Consider the following 20,155-nt stretch of genomic DNA (forward strand, 5'->3'; position numbering starts at 1 on the left):
GCTTCTGAGAGATGCGCTAGCTGAGCATCTCACTACAATAGCAGTGAGGCAGGCTGCCATGAAGAAAGTAAGGAAAACAAAATAAGACCCATGCAGTCATCCACCTTTATTTCTTTCTGCAGAACTGCTTTAAAACAGGAATACAAAGAAACACTAAACAAAGTTTGTAATGGATGGTCTTACCTTGCATTTCATTCCTAGGTAGACAAAGTACTTAGGTAAACATGACAAATTTGCTAAGAAACATATAATCTGCAGTTCAAGCTGGGAACACAAAATACCTAAGAATATGAGGGGGGGGGGGAGGGGAAAGGAAACGAAAATTTACAAAAGACCATTCTCAATAAGCTAAAAGTCTCCACCCAGCCTATAATTCAAAGTGACCAGTATACCTCTAGATTTGCACCTCATTTTAATGGGAGTTATTATACATCAAAGGGAGAGTATGTCTTCAAAATACAAGTTGTTATTCTGGCTTTCAAACAAAACGCATTTGAGATGAGTGACAGTCTAATGAGTAGTTCTGCAGTAAGAATAAAGGATATTGAGACATGGTAGTGACAGATGAGGGATCTGATTCCTTGCTCCACCTACTGAATTATGATAATTTTACTTTTTGGTGTATAAGAAAATGTGAGGTCATTATTCTGCCAGCGACTTTCCAGGTTATTTGGCATAGTTGTCAAGCTATAAATGAAGCAACACAAACAGCAGACTCCAGGATGTCTATCCCAATGCTATGCTAGCAGGGTGGGGTAGGTGGGATGTACGAGTTAAAGAAATTTCTATCATAATACAGTCCCCACCACAGACAGTATACCATGTGTATGTTCAACTCCCTAGGACCTTCTAGGGCTCCTTATAGCCCTTATATAAATTTCCACCAAACAGAAACATCTTACAAGTGAACCACCTAATTCATGTAAATATATACCCTGTATAATCAAATATAGTCTTTGAAGTAGAAGAAAGATGATCAGGATTTGTCTTTTGATCTTTCTGAATTATTTTAGGGAGTAACAGCCATAACTGAAGTCTCTTTTGGAAAATTTTAGTAACAACAATATACACAAGCAATTTAGAGTCAAAGCTTCTCTTCAAATCATCATTTAATAATCTTGCAGAAACTGAAATCTCACCAAGTGAACTTAGACCCTGCTAATAAGAATTATGATTTTTTTATATCTATCTTCAGTGAAAACTCTAATTAAATAAAGTGCATTATATATTGCAACTCTGTTCAAGGAGGAGGACCTGCTGGGCCACAAAAATCTCAATCTCTATCCTTATTCCCCTGTTGATGGGTATCGATATCGATCCCTATCGAGAGGCATCGATTCCTCTGGATGTGGCCTGGCCTCCCTAGGTTTCGCTCATGGAGCAGTGTGGCTCTTGGGAGGCCCCGGACACTCTCCCCATGGACCATGCTCAGTTTGGCCAGGCCTCGAAGAGTCTCATTTTCCAGACATTTGGCTAGGCCACAACTGCCAGAGCTCTCAGCCCCTGTCAGGACGCATCGATTTCTCTCGATGTGCTCAGGGATCATGCGCTCTCCAGTTCCTTTCCTGTCGTTCGGGCTGCATAGCGAGAGGTGTCGACAGTCATGGCTAAGCATCGGAAACAACGGCTCCTCTCAGGCACCCCTAAATCTCGCTGTTGAGGGGCACGTCGCGTTCTCGTTCTTGGACCGCTTGTGCCCTTGGTATGCACCGGCGACTATCGCCCTTGCCCGTTCTCGATATTGTGTTCACGTTAGCTACTGCAGACATCCATCTAAACGACTGAAAGTATTCCGATCCACTGTGTTTTGCACACAAAGTGATCTTTTGATTCATTTCTTTTCCATTTTAGTTTTCTGCCTTCCAGGACAAGGAAAACAAGATTTCTTCAGGAACTCTCCCTAGCCTATATTTTGGCATTTTGCACCTGGTAAATGGAAAATACACCACAGACATGAAAAGTGATCATCTTTTACATTTTATAGTGGAAGACCAAAGATCTGTTAACTGTAATAATAGAATACAGAAATCATTTTAAATGTTAGCTTTTTTTTTAAAAAAAAAAAACCAATTTCTGCATCTAACAAGAACTATCTGAGAGAAAAGTCTTGGATTCCTTCCCCAAACAGCGTATCTGATAAATCCAATCTATTTTTATGCAAATGTTTATGAATAACAATAATTCATACATGTGAAAAGTTGGATGCTATGCATAGAAAATAAAAGCAATTTCAAACTATGACCCAAAAATTCCACTAGGGTATTCCGGTCATATCATAAATGATAGGAGAAATTTGCAGAGCAATCATATACCTGTAAACGAAGTCATTGCTGATTTTAAGTGCATGGATCTGATCACACTTAAGATGGGAAAATAAGTAATGGTGTACTCAATAGCCTGTACCCCTCTACCACTGCACCAGTTCAGCCTATTGCTAGAAGCAGATGGGTAATTGTACAAAAGGATTGGAAACACAAAAGATTTGGGGAAAAGAGGTTCATAGTTGTTATTTTTTTTGTAAGCCTGCTGCTGTTAAAAAACATTTCAGCTTTTTATTTACAGACTGAAGCTGTAAGGAGCTGCAATCACTTCTCAGAAGTCAAAGAACAGCTCCTTGCCTTTATGGTGTTGTTTTTTCATCCCCCTCCTCTATGTTTTAATGGTTTATTATCACTCTTCAGCTTGCAGAATGTTTTTTTTGTCTCATCGTCTGAAATAGATTTAAAGCACCAATCCATTAAGAAAAGGCAATTGTACAAGCTGGAAGAAGTGAGGTAGTGCTGTGGGGTCAAGCTTTCAAAAACACGTGTAAGCACGGCTCATGTTGTGTGAGAACAAAAAATGTGCTTATGAAAATGCATGTACTCATTAGCTCCTAGGTGAAAATTCAGAAAAACATTTTTGTAGTCTGAATTTTTCAGCTACACCACTTTGGCATTTGCAAGAAAGTGCTTTCAGGGATCTCCGTCACACACCTCCAGCAAGTTACTTCAGGAAACTGATGAGCTAGTATTAGGAACTAATACTAGAAATCACTGTCAAAAGTCCTTGTGCCGAAAGTTTTCTCTTAGGAGCCTGCAGGAGTTTTCTGGGCAAGATCCATGTATCTGTGTTCATGAAACTAGGTGATGCCTCATCAAATACATCTGTGTTATTCATACTAGAAAAAAAGAAGTGACCCACCAAAAAAGATCCAAAGGAGGAAGAAAATAAAATGTTTTAAGAGTTGCATCTGTTTTGCTAATGAGAAAAAGGAAGAGGGAAAGGTGACTTGACTACAGCAAATCAGCACCTTCACAGGCAGAACACAATGACAGTAAGAGACTCTTTAAGCTAGTAGAAAATAGAATTACAGAAATAAATGGCTTGAAACAGGAAAATTAAAAATAGGAATAATGCACAAATGTTTACAATGAACCCAGTAATCAGGGGGACAAACCACCAACAGACACAGTGGATGTTCCACTGCCTGGTACCTCAAAATAAGAATCAGATGTTTTCTAAGAAGTGTTTTTCTGCCTAATGCAAGCCACAGACTTCAAAAATAAAGGTAACTGGGTGGTGTATATTGGTTGTCCATACGCAAAATCATACACAGCAGAAATGGATGTTGTGGACTTTAACTCTACTCCATTTTTGAACTGTAAATAGCGAACAAATCCTGCCCTCCTATGGATACAACTGGTTTTCAAAGGACTTATTTCGAACAGTATCTGTATGGAGTCTCAAATACAACATTTGACCCTCAGGACCACACTGATTATCTTCTGGACAAAGGAACCTATTAAAGTAGGCATCAGTATGATAAAAAACAAGTTGAAAATGACACAAAATTTGTAAATTCAGTACATTCTGTACACAAAGTTAGCATTCCTTTGCTTTATAATTACCATGTTTTTTTTTTTCCCCTTCCAGAATTTTACAGTACTGACTTAAAGACCAAAAATCCAACCTTCCACACACAGTAGTGTCACTCTTCAGTGGAAACCTAGTTCCACTGCTTATAACAAAAGTATTTCCTGTGCTAAAGTTACTTTACCAATCTACTGACCAGAAATTTATGACTCTGGTTTAGCAGAGTCAAGAAGTACCTTTAGCTGCAAGATTTGGGTGAGGTACACGCTTAAGTGCTCTGCTGAATTAATGTCACAACACTTTCTTCCTCTGTAGCTGAGTTCATGCAATAACTTTGCTGATCGCTGACACAATAACATTTGGACGTAGGAAACATTCGTTAAACAGTTTTTCTTCCTACAGATTTTTGAAATTATTATTTTATTATTTCATATAAGACATTAAAAACAACGAAAATAATCCCACAGCTTTTCATTAAAATTATAAAGACTTAAAAACAAATCTCAGTGGAGAAAAAAACAAAGTTTGTAGTTAAAACCAAACTAAAGAAATGTTCTCTATATACACACACTTTTTAAAGGAGAGATTATGATTTTGTATTTGATACCCAACAGGCACACTTCATTCATCATCCGCAAGAAACTAGGTTAGGTCTCCAAAGGCCACAGTCAGAGTTATTAAGTAAGTAAATATGCCACTGCTTCCGTGCCCTCCTTTTATTTCCTTGCTTCTTCAGTTTCATCTGGCTCTCTCTCTTGATGCTCTCTTTCCCACCTCATTTCTTTCAACTCTTGTCTGTATTTCCGTTCAATGAACCGTTTCTGATGGGCCATCTGGGGAAAGTTATCTGACACAAGGAGAAATATTTTACATTAATAAACAAACTGGTAACACAGAGAAAGCCTCAGCTTTTATTTTACTTTTTAACTTTGATAAGGTTAGGAGTTGGGGGGGAGGGAGGAATAACATTATCGTTTTTACTCATTTATAACAGTCCACTCTAACAGTGAACCAGGGCTCTGTGTCATAAGGCCTTGGTTTCTAGATGATTTCCACATCTGCTTCTCCTGCTACAAAGCACTGCCAAATATAATGCACTCAAAAACAGAAATATAAAATTCTAGTATAGCAACATGGCCAGGTATTACCTAGATTTTACGTTCTATTCCCTTAGCAGTAGGTAGTCAATACTGAAAAATGAATGTGGGTTTTTCCCGCACAAGGGCCTTTTCCCCTTGTTCTCAGTCCAAAAGGTAGGAGTCACTAGTTCCAAGCACTGTGCAGAGGATCCCATTATCATCATTGTTTTAAGACGATGCAAAATCCCACATTATGGCAGGGTTCCTAATGGTAAAAGAATACCGCAGAAGAATGGATTCTTGAGAAGTTACAGCTTAGCTACGAACTAGTATAAAGACTTATTTAGCACAATCTAGGAGCGTGCACGAGTGAAATCTCACTGAAAAATAACCTAGACAAAGCTGAAGTGATGCAGAAATAGCTAGGGGAGACTGACCATTCTGATTTCAGACATTTGGCCATCTGCTGGTATCTAGGTTCATAAATTAGAACTGAGGCTATAAAAGCAGCTTATGTAAGTGATCAGAATTGCTCTCTAGTTCAGTGCACCGCTGACAGGGTACGATATTTTCTGCATGACCCGGGTGCTGTGGACAACTGCTCGGATGTGCTCCCTCCAGCCAGTAAGAAACTAAAGAAGTGTCAGAATATGTGGCAGCCTGCAGCTGGTGGTAAATCCTGCTGGGATCACACAGCAGCAGAGCGCTGGGATCAGCATTGGCTACCTATCTGGGTCTGAGATGAATGCAGAAGTTTACTATGCTGACCTTTAAAGCCATAAAGAAGCCTGGGATTTGTCTTAGCAAAAGACTGCTCCTTTCTGTAGTTAGTTACCAAGAGCAAATTCAGCTGAGACTCCTAAATGTGGGGCCCCTTGGCACCAAGAAAGACTGGGGATCTGGGTGGGTTTTTCCCCAAGAGAATTTTCCTCCCCTTTTCTGGTCCCAGGCAATATGGATTTGTTCAGCTGGAGAAGACGGTGCAGAAGCCACCTTATTTGTAGGAGTTTCTGTTACAGCAAAGTGACTTTCCACGTCTGTGTTTTATTGGCTGGTGAAATTTGTGCATTTTATTATATACTACATGAATAAAAGGTTTATCCATCAGTTATTCAGAACTTGGGCATAGGAGGATTTATTTATTTAAAACAGAAAACAATTTAAACAAAAGCAAATTGTTTTTAAATTACTGTTGTTTTTAAAACTCCAGTGCTTTGTGTTTAATGGAGTTCCGGGAGATTTTGTTGCTCATGTGTACCATAAAATGAAAATAGTATTTTCAGCACTGTGCCTGAAACATAATTCTTTAAGAATTCTGTTTGGTAGCAACCTGCTTGTTAATAATCCATTTATGATGTGGAGAAAGAAATTTATGTAATAAAATCATCAGAGCTATCAGATGTATAAACAGGTACAAGAAAATGACTTTTGTTTGAAATTAACTATTCATGCATATGTTAAAAAAAAAAAAAGACAAAAAAGGAAACAAAAAACTCACTCCATATAAACATACACACACAGGAAAAGCTGCCCAAAGGGGTTGTAGAGTCTCCATCCCTAAAGATTGTCAAACTCGACTGGACAAGGCCAAAGCAACACAATCTAGCTTCAAAGTTCGCTCTACTTTAAGGGGTCGTTTCCCTCCCAACCTAAACTATTCTACGGTATTCATGGCTCTTTATGAAAGATGATATTGTCACAAGAAAACACACTCAGAAGGAAAAGTTCAGGAAATTGTTGTAGTTATTCAATGAAAAAGGGAAGTTATGTCTTCCACTTATCAAATTTACTGGTCGGGTGAAGTATCCGTCTATCAGATGGATCTGAACAATTTTGAACTACAGGGTGCACTTGTGCACTGCGTTGTCTTCTGAAAGTTTTAAGGCTTGGAATTTCTGAATGCAGAGGTTATGGATTAAAAACTTTTTTGACATCTGAGGAACTGCAGATCTGTCCTGTCAGTGAAGTGTAAAAGCTGACTTCCTCTAGTCCTCCTGCACAGAGAGCTTCTGTTGCACAGAACATGTTAGCTATTTATTAACAGTACCTGCACAGCTGGCATTTTAACTAGATTCATTTTTGAGATGCCCTTGCAATGACGGACTGCTCCCATGCTGCATTTTCTGTGCATATTTCTGAAAGTATCTGAAGATGACCTGATGCTCAGCTAATACAAACTGCTGTTAACAGATTAGTATTGAGTTACATGGGCCGAGCATCTGCATGTTAGTCTTTAGCCTAGCCTACTGCATAATCCAGGATCAAATTTTATCTTCTAAACTGGCGAATGAAAAGTAGTATTCCTTCACCCCCAAACCAGAGCATGAGACAACCTGACTATCTGAGATGAAGCAGGCTTATCCCGTTACATGTTCAATGCATGGAAAAATCTCAGTGAGACTTTATTGCACAGGGTTCCCTTTAAGTTGCTGTCTCTGTAACAGATCTAAAATTCCCTCTAAAAAAAAATACCTGTTGGGATCATACTAACTCCACTTTTTACAAAGTTGCCTAGAAAGCACTAATAGGCAAACCTGTTGCTCAGAAGCTGACAGCATTCAGTATATATGCTCTATTCTGTTCTTCTCCCCTACAAAACACGCACTTCACCCCATCAAAGTCTAAGGGACTAAAATATAAATAATTTTCTTTGTTGTCCAAGCAAAGTTCTTACATTTTTCAAGTGCATCCATTGCAGCTCCCATTTCCGCTTGCTGAATACTGTCAAAGCCAAACAAAAATGTGTTACATTTAATCTAAGTTGTACAGAATAAACCACAATTTCCAAAAAAATGAAGCACTGGCTACTCTTCTGTAATAAAACTCTTCAGCTAATCTTTAGCTAGTAACTCCCATGGTGTATGATATATCAACCTTTCCACAAATAGGCAAACAATAGCACGACAGCTCCAGTATAATATTTTTAAAATTAGAGCAATAACATTAACAGAATATTCTAGCTCATTCTTCTTTACTGAAGCATTTGCTTTGACTTGAGAGAAAAAAAGGAACAAAATCACAGAGGTTTGACTGCTATAAAACCAATGATATTTTTATACCACAAACTTGGTACCACAAAATAAAATTAGGTACTTTGGGTTCCTAAGTGAAGTCTTTGTAACTTCGTAAACCATCCCAAAATGTCCACCTTTTTTCTTTCCATGCCTAAAAATTAAAATATCAGGTCTGAGAGCCTTTCATCCTTACCTTGCCAGCTTATTTTGGACCATAATTTAGTAGCAAAACTAAAACTGAAGTCAGTATTTTCAGGAAACTGCTCTGTAGTTTCCATCCTGTGAGTCACGACAGGTCAAGATTGCTGGCCAGCGTGCTGGTAGGTTCACCTAAAAAAACTTAAGGCCTAAATGTATTCAGGTATTGAACCCTTCAGGTATTAAAATAAGATTGAGGCAGAAACTCCGAATAACTTGAGAAAGGCTCTAAAGCTTTCCTTTTCTGAAGCTAGTTGGACACTTGCCTACCTTCATGGTTGATAATTCTGGACACTTCCTGAGTTGAATAAACTTTAATATCATGCCATCAATTTTTCACAGTACCTTGGTCCTTTACCACATCCTATTCTTTCGCCTTTGAAATAAACAGCTACTGTGTATGTCCTGGCATGAGAAGGTCCAACAGTCTGCAGAGTCCTGAAATGAGACAGACTTGATTTATTCAAGAGGGAAGTATTAAAAAAAATGAACTTGTTAGTGGCACATACATCAACAAGCTTTCCGTCTGGTCAATATACTTAGTGGAACTAGCACCAAAAAAAAAAATGGAGGAAGGACTGAAGGAAGGCTTAACCCAGAGATTGCCAGTATGGCACACAATTAAAAAGAGTAAATCACATAAAATAGATCTTTGTTTATATTGGATTTATTTATTCTTCCAGGCTCATTCAGGAGTACCATATGAAAATTTAAACTTCAATCTACAGGCAAAAATGCTTACTATGCACAAAGTGCTGAAACACTGTGAATGCAATTGTAATAACATCATTTAAAAAACACATAGCTGTGTAACTGCAAATAATTACAACAAGTTGATGGGCACCAAAAATTTTAGCCTCCGAGAGCTGAACATTTAGCAAGTTTTAAAAGGATTTGGTATTAGACGTGGAGGTTCTCTACATAGCAAATTATCACAGTACAAAAGAATTTTCCTTCAACTTTGAAAAGTTACGGTTTCTGTCACTTACGAAAGAACCTTTCCATTTGAATGAAAGTCTAGGATATGCATCGATAATCATCTCAAGGGCAAAAAGATAATTCCCTAGGCATGCAATGAATTTGCTGCTTCTACTGTTTCTTCCCTCTGTCTCTAATCTCTCCTCACTTGTCAGCTTGAGTTCTGTCCACTACCTTTTTTCACTTAGGAAAGAGGAGGAATTTCACATCAAATTTTTGAAGTATTTAACTACAGTATTCCACACGTGTGTAGCGTGTAACACCAGACATAAGCACTGAGTGCACTGAAACAGATAACCTCAAGGGAAGAAATTTAACAAGATAATAGGAAGATAACTGCATATGACTAACTCTAAATTATACTACAAAAATCAATTTATCACAGTAAAGCAAAACAAACATTTGGTACTTGATACTCCGTGGGTTTTACAAGAAACAGGAATTTTTTCTTTTGTGTTCATCTTCCTCACTCAAGATAAAGGGAGTGAGCCCTCAGATTTGCAGAGCATCAGTTACCATGTTAAAGCGATCATATTTCTCACTATAACTCACTGCTACGTTTTATTGAAAACTTTACTTCAGTAAATGTGACAAATGTGCTTAAGATTTTCATTCCTCATACATTTTTGATACAGTAATCCCAACACAAGCCCTGAACTTTCATAGCCTTTCTCTTGTCTTGGGGGCTAACATTGTACCCTTCCCTACGTTCATCAAGTGGATGTAGATGCAGTATACAGATTTAAAAGTTTTTACTGTCTCTTTGAAGTAGCTGTTACTCTATTTTACCACTGATGAAACTGAAAGAGAGGTGGAAGATTTGTCCCAACCAGCCTCAGGTATTTAACTAAGGTGCTCAAGCCAATAAATTTCTGGCCCTGAGCTCTTTTATTCCTATAGAGGAGGACAGATGTGGGCTGACTTGCATGTTGAAAATGTCCAAACCCTGCATTGCTCCTCAGATGTGCCTGGCTCTTTGCTGATTAGAATTGGAGCCTACAATCAGGAGGTATACCACAATATTTTTGGTTGCACAGAGGCGTAAAGAAAATTCATAATATTCCTGGAAACAGTATGGAGGTACCTTGACTTTGTATCTGAACAGCCACTGTCCTTGTTCTATTCGCTTCATTTAAAATATTCCCACTATTTTACGTTAAAGGAAGAAAAAAAAGATAGAATGATGCCAATGAACACTGAACACATTTGTTTTTCACATTGTAATTCTAAAAAGCAAAATTTTTACTGATTCTTCCCTGCAATGGCTTAAAACATCGAAAGCTCAGAAACATTCAATCAACAGTTATGATCCTCAGACCAGAAGAGACTAAACGGCTTGGACTGGAGGGCTAAAATAAGGCCAAAGCATGGGAAAAAATGTTGGGCGTTTGATCACATCTTCCTTTTTGTAAAAGAAAGATTGATAATTAGCTTGTATCCACAAGGTGCTGTTTCTTACTTGTAAAGAGGAATGTCTGGCTCTTTTCCTTCTGTCCTGAGAGTCAAGCAGCACTGTTGAAGCTGAGATTTAGGGTCATTCCAATCTTGATTTAAAATAAACTCCTGTAAGATGTCCACAAAGATGCTTTTATGGTTGAGAGTTTGTGGTAAGACTCCAAAACACAATGACATACTAAAAGCACGGTAGTAGCAGGAAAGTAGCAACCTTACTGGCCTTACCTTTAAACGTGGAAAAAAGCATACATTCATGAAAGTGTGCACATATTCCAAATCTTTATCAATGTACAGGGCAGCAATAAAGGCTGGGGGGGGGGAGAAAAAAAAAAGGTATTGTCATTCATCCAAGAACAACGTTAATAGCTTTCACTTTTAGAAACGAGTATCCTTGAGTACTCTAAAGCCATATTCAATTAAGTTTCACAGCAGTGATCTGATGAGGGTACTATTATCCTGCACGTACAGGAAAAAACAAAGTTGACCAAGAGATCAAATGACTTACCCAAATTCAGTCAGCCATTTGAAGATGTAGAAACAACACTCAGCTCCTAATCCCACTTTTTAATCAGTAGACAATGGCTACTTAGAAATAAATCACTAGCGGGTACCATAAAAATGCTTTAGATATAAATCACTCCTGTTTGTGTGTGATTTCCATCTACTAAGAGGATTTGGCAAAAGCCAAGGGGGTCTGAATGGCTCACAAAATGTATCAGAATGTACAGGATAGGGATGAACTTTCTTTGCACAATATTTATTACTGTTTCACTTTCTTTGGAAAGAAAGGAGCATACACTTTCACAAATGGACTAAAAATAATTTAATTTTCGTGCGGCTTTCCCTCCTGTGGAACTGCCATTTTGAAACAGTCTCCTAGAATGCAGCTAAATGAACCACAAAAATATTCATCCTCTGAAGGAAATATTTTATTTTCTAACGGTGACAAGAATACACTACTGATATATTATAACTGTCATTAAATAGCTTGACTGAGATGACAAGTTTTATCTTTCGCGATATAGCTTTTTATCTGGTCTTCACAACCCCTCCATTTCTAAGCCTGCAACTTCATACCTGCAATAATGCCTTCTTCATGCTTGCTTAGTGAGCCTGCAAAAATGTAGGCTAGTGTTCAAAAATCTGGCCTGCATAGGTATAATGCATAATTCATATGGTATAGGCATAATTCATTTGAAAATTTGAACATGCACCTTTAATAACAACTTGGGGGATTTCTAGTGGCTTTCTTAAACAAGCCCTGAAGAAAAGAAAGTTGGTAAGTACGAAGTAGTTATAACCACACTAACTCACATTCCAAGAGATCGGCCAAAGTCTTAGTCCGAAGAGCTACAGGTCTCTTTGTTTTGTCATTAGTGATGGCAAATTCTTGCATACCCAGCTCTTCTGCCACTTTGGCCTGCGTCCTGTTGTTCACCAGAGAACTTCTCAACAGCTGCAACAGAAATAAATTCCACTCAATGGTAAAAACTAGCAATGCTGAACTCTAAAAGCTAAGGAGAGTTGGGGGGAAAAAGTTATTTATCCTTGCTGCCTCTCTCTTCTCTCACAGCAAACCTCATATTCTGTATAATTTACACACATGCACACACACACTCAATTCTCCTGCTGACTTTTTCTTCTGTTTCAAATCTTTTTCCAAATTTTATTTCTTCTACAGATACATTCCCTCTATAGTTAAGTCTTGCATTTAAAATGCTTGTTTGTGAATTTCCTTTGCCATCAAACACCATCTCTTCACCACTCCAATACTTTTTCAGCTCATCTGCAATTTTCTAGTGAATTATATAAAGTTACACATTTTTCCATATAAGCACACACAGTATTCTGGAGTCTACAGAGTAGTTCGCAGAGTCCATCAAATAAGAAACAAATAGGCAATAATTAAAACAAATACACACTCAAGCGAGACAATCTAGTGTTTCAGAACTGCTACACTGCTCTGATGAAGGCAGTATGGCTGAGCTGATGTGTCCTTGAGGAAGAACTGGCTCTAGCAATTTCAATGCATATGAAAGTCCTGGATACCTGGTCCTCCAGCAGAGTCCCCTGAGGTGCCTAAGGCTGGTTGCAGGCAGATTGCTTAAATATAGAGACCAAAGACCTACGTCATATAACTTTAAAGAGTACTTTGGAATTTCAGGTTTTCATTCAATTTTCTAAACTCCTGGTTAGGGTGATTTTTTTTTCCTGTTCTCTCTTTGCTTTAAATGAAATGGTGTAATTTAAAAATTTGGGGCTACTCTGGGAGGCAGGATGGGGTGGGGAAAAGAATGTCTCTCTTTCCACTGCTTATATATAACCTACAACTGAGAAGTTGCACTGCATATTTTTCCCTCCGTCTTCCATGTCACATTTGCTCAGCTTATTAGACACATGTTATATGCTACCTGGCTCCAGCATGTCAACTAAGCTTATGAAAATCAAGATTTATTCCCTGTACTTGATACTTCATCTCTGACAACAGATGAATAAAGAACAGTATGTTCATAATTTGTTTGGCAATGATGTATGAAGCAGGTACTTACATCTTGATCTTCATAAACTAGGCAGACTGCAGAAAGAAGAGGATTATTACCTGCCTTCCTAACCTCTGCTCAAAATCATCTTCCTACTTGTTCCTTTCCAAAATCCTTCCTATGTCCTTAAGATAAGCAATAAATACATTCCCCAACCAAAATCTAACCACGATATGCAACCTATGAGACAAAAGTGCAGTAACATTTGACAAAAAGCTGTTTTCCGCAGTAGAAGGAGGAGGATCTTTTTTGTTGTGCTTGCAGAGGATCTATTATGATGGGACCCTCATCCATGATTATTATTATGGTAAAACTAATAAGGAGTAACATACACACATAGAGTAAACTGAGGATGGAAAGAACCAGATAACCATCTAGCACTGTAGTTCACAACCTCTTCCGTATTATAACTTGCCTCCTCTACAAATGGCATCCAGCAACAAACCCAATTCTCTTTGATGATATGAGGAGGACAGGGTATCTGTCCCTTTCCAACATCTTTTTGGGAGCTAGTCTCCACCCCGGCAAGATACAGCCTGTGCCATTAAGTATGTTCAACCAGAGCTTAACTCCGGCTACAAAGGAAGTTACTTACACTCTTCTGGGTTCCCCCAGCATTCTACTACCCACGACTGTAGCATGAGCCAACACTGGGGAAGTTGTATTTTTTGAGAACCAAGTTTCATTTTCTTTTTTGCCATATGATTTGGCTCTCTCAAAACGTGTTAACAAAATTGTTCTCCTCTTCCTTTTTCTTAAATATAATTAAATTTCCAGACATCTCTTCACAAGAAATCTCGTGACACCGGAAAGCCATTGCAATATTAGTCAAGTGGAATTTTCCCATCCTTGACCGAAATTGTCCTCAGCACTACATACATGATTCAGCTGATGCTCCGTTACTACTTCAAATACAAGTATGTCCCTAGATAAAAGGTGAGAGAGAGATCAGTGTTTGTTGTTTCTCTTCAGGTCCCACATCATCAGTCTCCTACCCCCTCACAAGCCTCATCTCATTTGTCCTCAAAGTTAAAAACATTCAAAGACAATTTTGTTTTTCATTGCATGGGCACCCCCAGAATTTACATTTTATTCCAGGCATTGCCTACTTCTTTGAATTTTTATGTATTCTCAATGTCCATTCCACTCTGTGTCCAAACTCGGCAGTTTCCCCTGCAAACTTGGACAATATGCAACTCATTCTACTTGTCAAGTCATTTATCAATAAATTAAGCAACACAGAGATGTTCTGATCATTGTTCTGAGTATTTAAACCCATTAATAGCAACCTTTTATACCCTTCCTGACATATGATTCTTGAAAGATTTATCTTACTTTAACAACACTGACGTCTACACTTTTAATAGTCATCTATAAAGGAAAAAATGGCAACCTTGGATTTCTGCTTCATGTTTTTGTTTCTCCATGAGAAAAAATTGATATGAGGATCCTCCTCCTTTTCATTTTTACATTAAAAATTCAGGGTTTATTTAGTCTGTCTCCTGAATGCTGCAGAAGAATCCATGAAAATGTAAATGGAATTTAAGAGATAGTGAAGAAATAAAAATTACTTTTATTGAGAGCATATAATTCTTTTCTTTGTAAACAGATTTAGCCTCAAGCACCTAAGAAGCATGTTCTTGAAAAAATATTGCTTGTTAGAGACTTTGCATCACCACCATTTTATTGATTTGAGAAAACCACTGCCAGTAGCTAAGAAATCTACAAAAATCCCTCCTAATTTTAACTAAAGGGCTTGACTTACATTCCTGATACTTTTATCCTTTTTTCATTCTAATCAAGATTTGAAAACTAAGAAAATTCAGTAAACCTAAGAAAATGTCTTCTTCACAAATAAACCCTAAACTGTCTAACTGTACTACTAAAGGAATCAAGTCCTCTGAAAAAAATTGTACATACTACCACTCTACGCTTAAAATACTAAATTGTTGAAAGATCCCCAAACTGGGTTGCAGAGACTGGAGAAGAAAGGCTGAAAGGCTATGGTAACCAACAACAGATGACCATAACAGTACTAAGAATAAATTCAAAATCTTCTACAGGAGCTCTGGATTGAGGACAATGGGCAAACTAGAGTAAAATAGATTGTAAAATAGCAATCTTATCAGGAAATAAAACCCTTTCTGGTTCCACAGCCTAATAGTCATGAATAAAAAACTCATGGTTTAAACAAATGGTTTAAAACATCTGTCTTAAGTAAGGACTAGTCTCATCTCTCAAGTTCACCACTGACATCATTAAAACTATTGATCTATTTCACAGACAGAACAAAAATTATTGCACTGGGCTTGTAAATCACCATTTCCTATTCATTGCAGAACTCATGTCTTAAAATTAGCAAAGCCTTATTAAGAGCAGTGGTTGCTGAGGCTCCTTTTATTAATCAAATCCAGAATAATTCACTAGCTGCTTCCATAATTTCAGTTTCCATCTCACACTTGTTCTCCTGGAGAGCATGACTGATGGCAGTCTCACCGTTAAGTGCCCTTCGTGATGATCAGGGAAATGTATGAATAAATACTCTGTGGCTACCAACTGCATTATGGAGTCACCCAGGAATTCCATCCTCTGATTGTGGCCTCTGAAAAATGAGACATCAATACAGCAAAGTCAATAAGCACTCAGGAAGGGAAAATACAAAACCAGCATGCACACACAAATTAAAATAGAGTGATCTGAAAGTGAGCCTCGCTCATTTTTAAACACATTTAAGATAATTTTCTTGTGTTAACCAGATGAGACGAAAACACAGTTCATTACCTTTGCAATACTGATTTTCAAGAGAAAGCAAATCAGAGAAGCTGCAGATAAACACAATTATTAGGTCACAGATGTGGGACTCATGGAAGGAGAGGAGGAATAAGTTGACATCAAGTTTGAAATGGGATGTGGTTTCTATCTGCAGTTTCTTACAAGCAAGCAAACTAATGAATGCAATGACTTCAATGGAGAAAAAAGTTTGTCCACTCACAAAGAAGTAAAAGGATCAGGGTCTAAACTTGTATGAGATCCTGGACTAGGTATCCGTTGCTATGACGCTACTGTTGCTTTAAAATGGGGCCTAACAGATCTTGTCGGAGACCAAAAGCCTATTGTGTTAGGTGTTGCACAAACCACAGAATGCAAAGGCTTTACTTGGCCTGAAGAATGTGACTTTACTTCTTTCCTCTCCTCAAATGTGCCTTCAAATATGCTTCGCTACAGTGTCAAGGATGAAGCCCCAAGGTCACTGAAGCAAGAAGCTCAGAAGATACACCAGGATGACTTTAGAACATCCCTTAAATTCCTTCTCAAAGCATTCACTATTGACTACTGTAAAAGACAGGATACTGAGCCAGGTGGGCTTGCAAAAAGAGCTGTTCCGTTCTTTTCTGGAGAACTAACGTAACAGCCCGAGGTGGGTTTTTTTAAAATTGGTTTTAATGAAGTAATTTGGGATACTAACAGAGGGACCAACAGAGCTACACCAGGGCAATTCTTGCTGCATACTCACAGAGTCAAATGGTTAAAACCCACTGTCCTCAGAGTGAACGCACGTGCTAGTAGCCGAACATGAGTAAAAATTACTCCAATTGCCTCCTCAAACTCTGTGAGCTTCTGAAGAACTGGAGAGGTCTCAATGAGTTGTCTGTCAGTATTGGACTCTTGCAGCTGTAAATAAGATTAAGTGCAAATAATGACAAATAGATATCATCAATTTCCAACATTTTTAAGAAAAAAGCAAACCTTTTATAAAGCAAAGGCAAAGAATACAGCGAACAAGTTGTTCTGTGAACAGCTGAACTGAGAAAACCCACTTTCCTGTTGCTTTTTGTCTTGGATAATTACCACCGGTCAAAGAAAATGTGAGCCCTGATGAAAGTTTTTTTTTTTTTTTTTTTAAAACAGTTAAGGCATTTATAATGTGTTGCTTATGTGGTTCTGTCTCTGCATATGGGCAACATAGGATATTTATTTTCATAAAACATACAAAATTCTATGTGTCTTTGAGATCTTTAATGTTATCAGATTGCTTGAAATCGAGCAACAGATTCAGTAGGGCTGGCAGATCAACGACATATCAAGATGGAAACAAAAACCCCACAAAATCTATTTCTCCCTCTTCCTTCAGTATCAAAAAGAAATAAATATGCAGCATACGAAATTCAAAAGGGCACTTTTGAAAGGGCACTTTCCACTTGTGCCCAAATAAAATGGTCACTTTAAGTCAGACTAAAAATTCCTTCCAGCCCTGCATCTTGTTTCTGTATAGTATCTGTTCTTTTCAGCTACTTGTCTGGTATGCCCTTGACTTTGTTAAATGGCTTTCTGGAGCTGGGAAATGACTCAGGCATTTCCTTCAGCCACTTAGTGCCTCTCTCGCATATAGCAATGCCTCAGTGGAGGAAGTATCCACATGCAGATGTTTAAAGGAAAAGAAAGAACAGCAAAAACATATTAAGGACTTTCCTGGTCATCTTCCAACTACTGTCAGCTCAGGACTTCCTGAGTTTGATGCTGTTTAAGTGTACTTGGTAACCCACAATGGGTTGTGGAAGGCAAGCCCTCTTCCACAGTCTTGTTCCTGATGTCCCACGAAAGCTTTCAATACCTCCAACAACCTTCAGCAATATGTTCCACAGATCTCCTGTTTCTCTCCTAAAGAAACAACGTTCTCACTTGTTTTCAACTTAGGACTTTCTAGTTGCACCTCAATGCCTCCTACTCCCTATACTGGAGGAGAGAGTGAAGAACTGTTTCACTGCTCATCCACTCATTTTGGAGACCTCTATTCCAGGTCGTCCCTTCCCACCACCTCTTTCCCGGATCACTCACCTACTTGGCTTTCTTCAAGGAGAAGTCGTTCCTTATCTTTGACTATGGTTGCTGTCTTTCTTATCACCTTTTCAGTTCTACTATATCCTTTTCAAAATGTGGGGCAGAACAGCACATAATATTCAAGGTGTGCATAAGCTAGTTTTTTAGAGTGGCATTAGCATCTTTTCTGTTTTGCTCTCTACGCTTTTTTCTAGTAATTGGTAACGTTTAATTTGCCTTTTTCTTTAAACACTTCAGCCTTCAGCTGACATTTCTACCTACCCTAATCCAAAAATCTCGTTCCTGAGTGCTAACGTTCCGTTCAGATTTCAGTTGCTTGTGGAGCCAGGGCTGTTTTCTGCTTCATCCACACTTCTTCTTTTATAGTTACCTACATGGAATTCCATCTGCTTTTTTTTTTTTTACTGCCTATTCAGTTACTGTTGCAGTCTTGTAGTCAGACCACAATTCTTCAGTCTGCTGTCATCCCTATGAGCCTGAATGATTTGGTACTGTCAACATACTGCTACCTCACTGCTCATCTTTCCTAAGTTATAGGTTGCTGATGTGAACAGCACATGTTTCAGCACAGATCCCTTGCGAAATCCACTGATGATCTAAGAAATGGTCTTCAGTCCAGGCCTCTGTTTCTTGTGTTTCAACCATTCCTTTAAATCTATGCAAGAGCTAACACTTGTTGAGGTTCTTTTTTATTTGTTTATTTAGTTTATTTCCTCAAGTCTTTGATGAAAGGCTAGTCAAAATCCTTTTTAAGAAACCCAGCAGAAAATAGCACCTGCATCACCACTTCTTTATCTCCTATCCGTCTCAAAGGCAGTATTTGCCTTTGCAAAAGTCATGTTGATTCTTTCAAAACAGATCACATTTATCCAGGTGTCCACTAATTATTTTATTACAGTTTCATCTGATTTGCCTGCTACAAATTGACAGGGTTACAGGCCTTCAGTTCTATACATCTCACCCAGAACTATTCTTTTTAATTGGCATTTCATTTGCCATATTGTTAGTCATACTAAATAATTTTAAAAATGTCAGTTTTCAGGCTAGCTCTTCCCAGTGGCTGACCTGGGAAGCCTGTGCTTCCCCTACTGGCAAGCAGGGAGTTAGGATGGGCTCTGGGCCATGGAAGAAAATGCACTGTCATCCCACAGAGTTAAAGCAAGAACAAGAAATGATAAACTGCATATACTGCCTGTCTCCAACCTACGCAGAATCCAAGCCTCCTTTGTGAAAGCAGACAGAAAGACACTAAAAGAAAATAAAATAATAAAAAGAAAGAAATCCAGAAGAATTTTCTTGGGTGCTTTGTGGCACCACTTGGGATAGCTAGTGTTGAATCTGGAAAGCTGGTCTTTCCACTAAGACTCTTTTCCATTTACTCTTCTCTTACAGTGATTCAGAGTTGGTTATACAAGCACTTCAGGTTCACTGATCTGTTGCTCAAGGTTTTTGCTCAAGGTTTTGCCTACATGTCCACTGCAAAGTCTGTACCAAATATTTGAAACACTTCAGATGTAGGGTCTCTAAGTGACCTTCTGCTGGAAAGGTGTGCTCCCAAAAAGTTTTAATGGAGTCAAACTGACTGTCAAAACATCAGCGGTTTGGCTGGACAAAAGAGGTAATAAGAGGGTCATGTCTCTCTCAGATGTTCATGTGATCCTGAAAGCCTTACTAACAGACTGAATCACAACTTGAATACAGCTATCCTTTCAGCACACCCGCAGCACACCTTGGAGGATACTATCAGCCTTTCTGTAAAATGGGGAACTACAGTGCAAAGAGGCTCCATGACTTGCTCAGGGTCTCCATCAGAATTCAGTCAGGAAGCAAGGACTCAAAACCAGCTCTCCCAGCTCCCTGAATTGTAAGTTAACCTACTGCGGACCACTTATGGGTTTTGCAAGCAGATGGAGGATAAGTTACCTTTAACTTGTCCATATTTTCAGTGTTTACTTGCTATTAAAGCTACTGGAATCAGGCAAATATCTAGCATTACACTCTTAAGTCATTTTACTAACGTGCCTTCCTAAGATTAAAACATAGGTCTTATTTTCAGGTCAACACAATAGGTACCGAAGACCATTTTTGTGCCCCTTTTGTCCCAACTTACAGTAGATGAAGAAGCCAAAATGTTACCTCTCACTAGATTTATTGTACGAGAAACACAATCATATATCAAACACAAGACAAGGAAAGG

General features: G+C 38.4%; 1 protein-coding gene across 3 annotated transcripts in view; it reads right to left on the reverse strand.

Annotated features, from left to right (window-relative positions):
• Positions 1-1,961: 1,961 nt before the first annotated feature.
• DROSHA (drosha ribonuclease III) overlaps positions 1,962-20,155 on the reverse strand; it is a 75,563-nt gene continuing 57,369 nt past the window's right edge. For all 3 annotated transcript variants that reach the window (XM_068931510.1, XM_068931511.1, XM_068931512.1), the window contains exons 25-32: positions 16,634-16,791; positions 15,616-15,721; positions 11,894-12,035; positions 10,805-10,887; positions 10,584-10,687; positions 8,492-8,584; positions 7,609-7,655; positions 1,962-4,702 (exon numbers count right to left, since the gene is read on the reverse strand). In XM_068931510.1, the coding sequence (XP_068787611.1) occupies positions 4,572-4,702; positions 7,609-7,655; positions 8,492-8,584; positions 10,584-10,687; positions 10,805-10,887; positions 11,894-12,035; positions 15,616-15,721; positions 16,634-16,791 (864 nt within the window). In that variant the 3' untranslated portion in view covers positions 1,962-4,571. The remainder of the gene's footprint in view (positions 4,703-7,608; positions 7,656-8,491; positions 8,585-10,583; positions 10,688-10,804; positions 10,888-11,893; positions 12,036-15,615; positions 15,722-16,633; positions 16,792-20,155) is intronic.

This window comes from Struthio camelus, chromosome 2, assembly GCF_040807025.1.
Source record: "Struthio camelus isolate bStrCam1 chromosome 2, bStrCam1.hap1, whole genome shotgun sequence".
Lineage (NCBI taxonomy): Eukaryota > Metazoa > Chordata > Aves > Struthioniformes > Struthionidae > Struthio > Struthio camelus.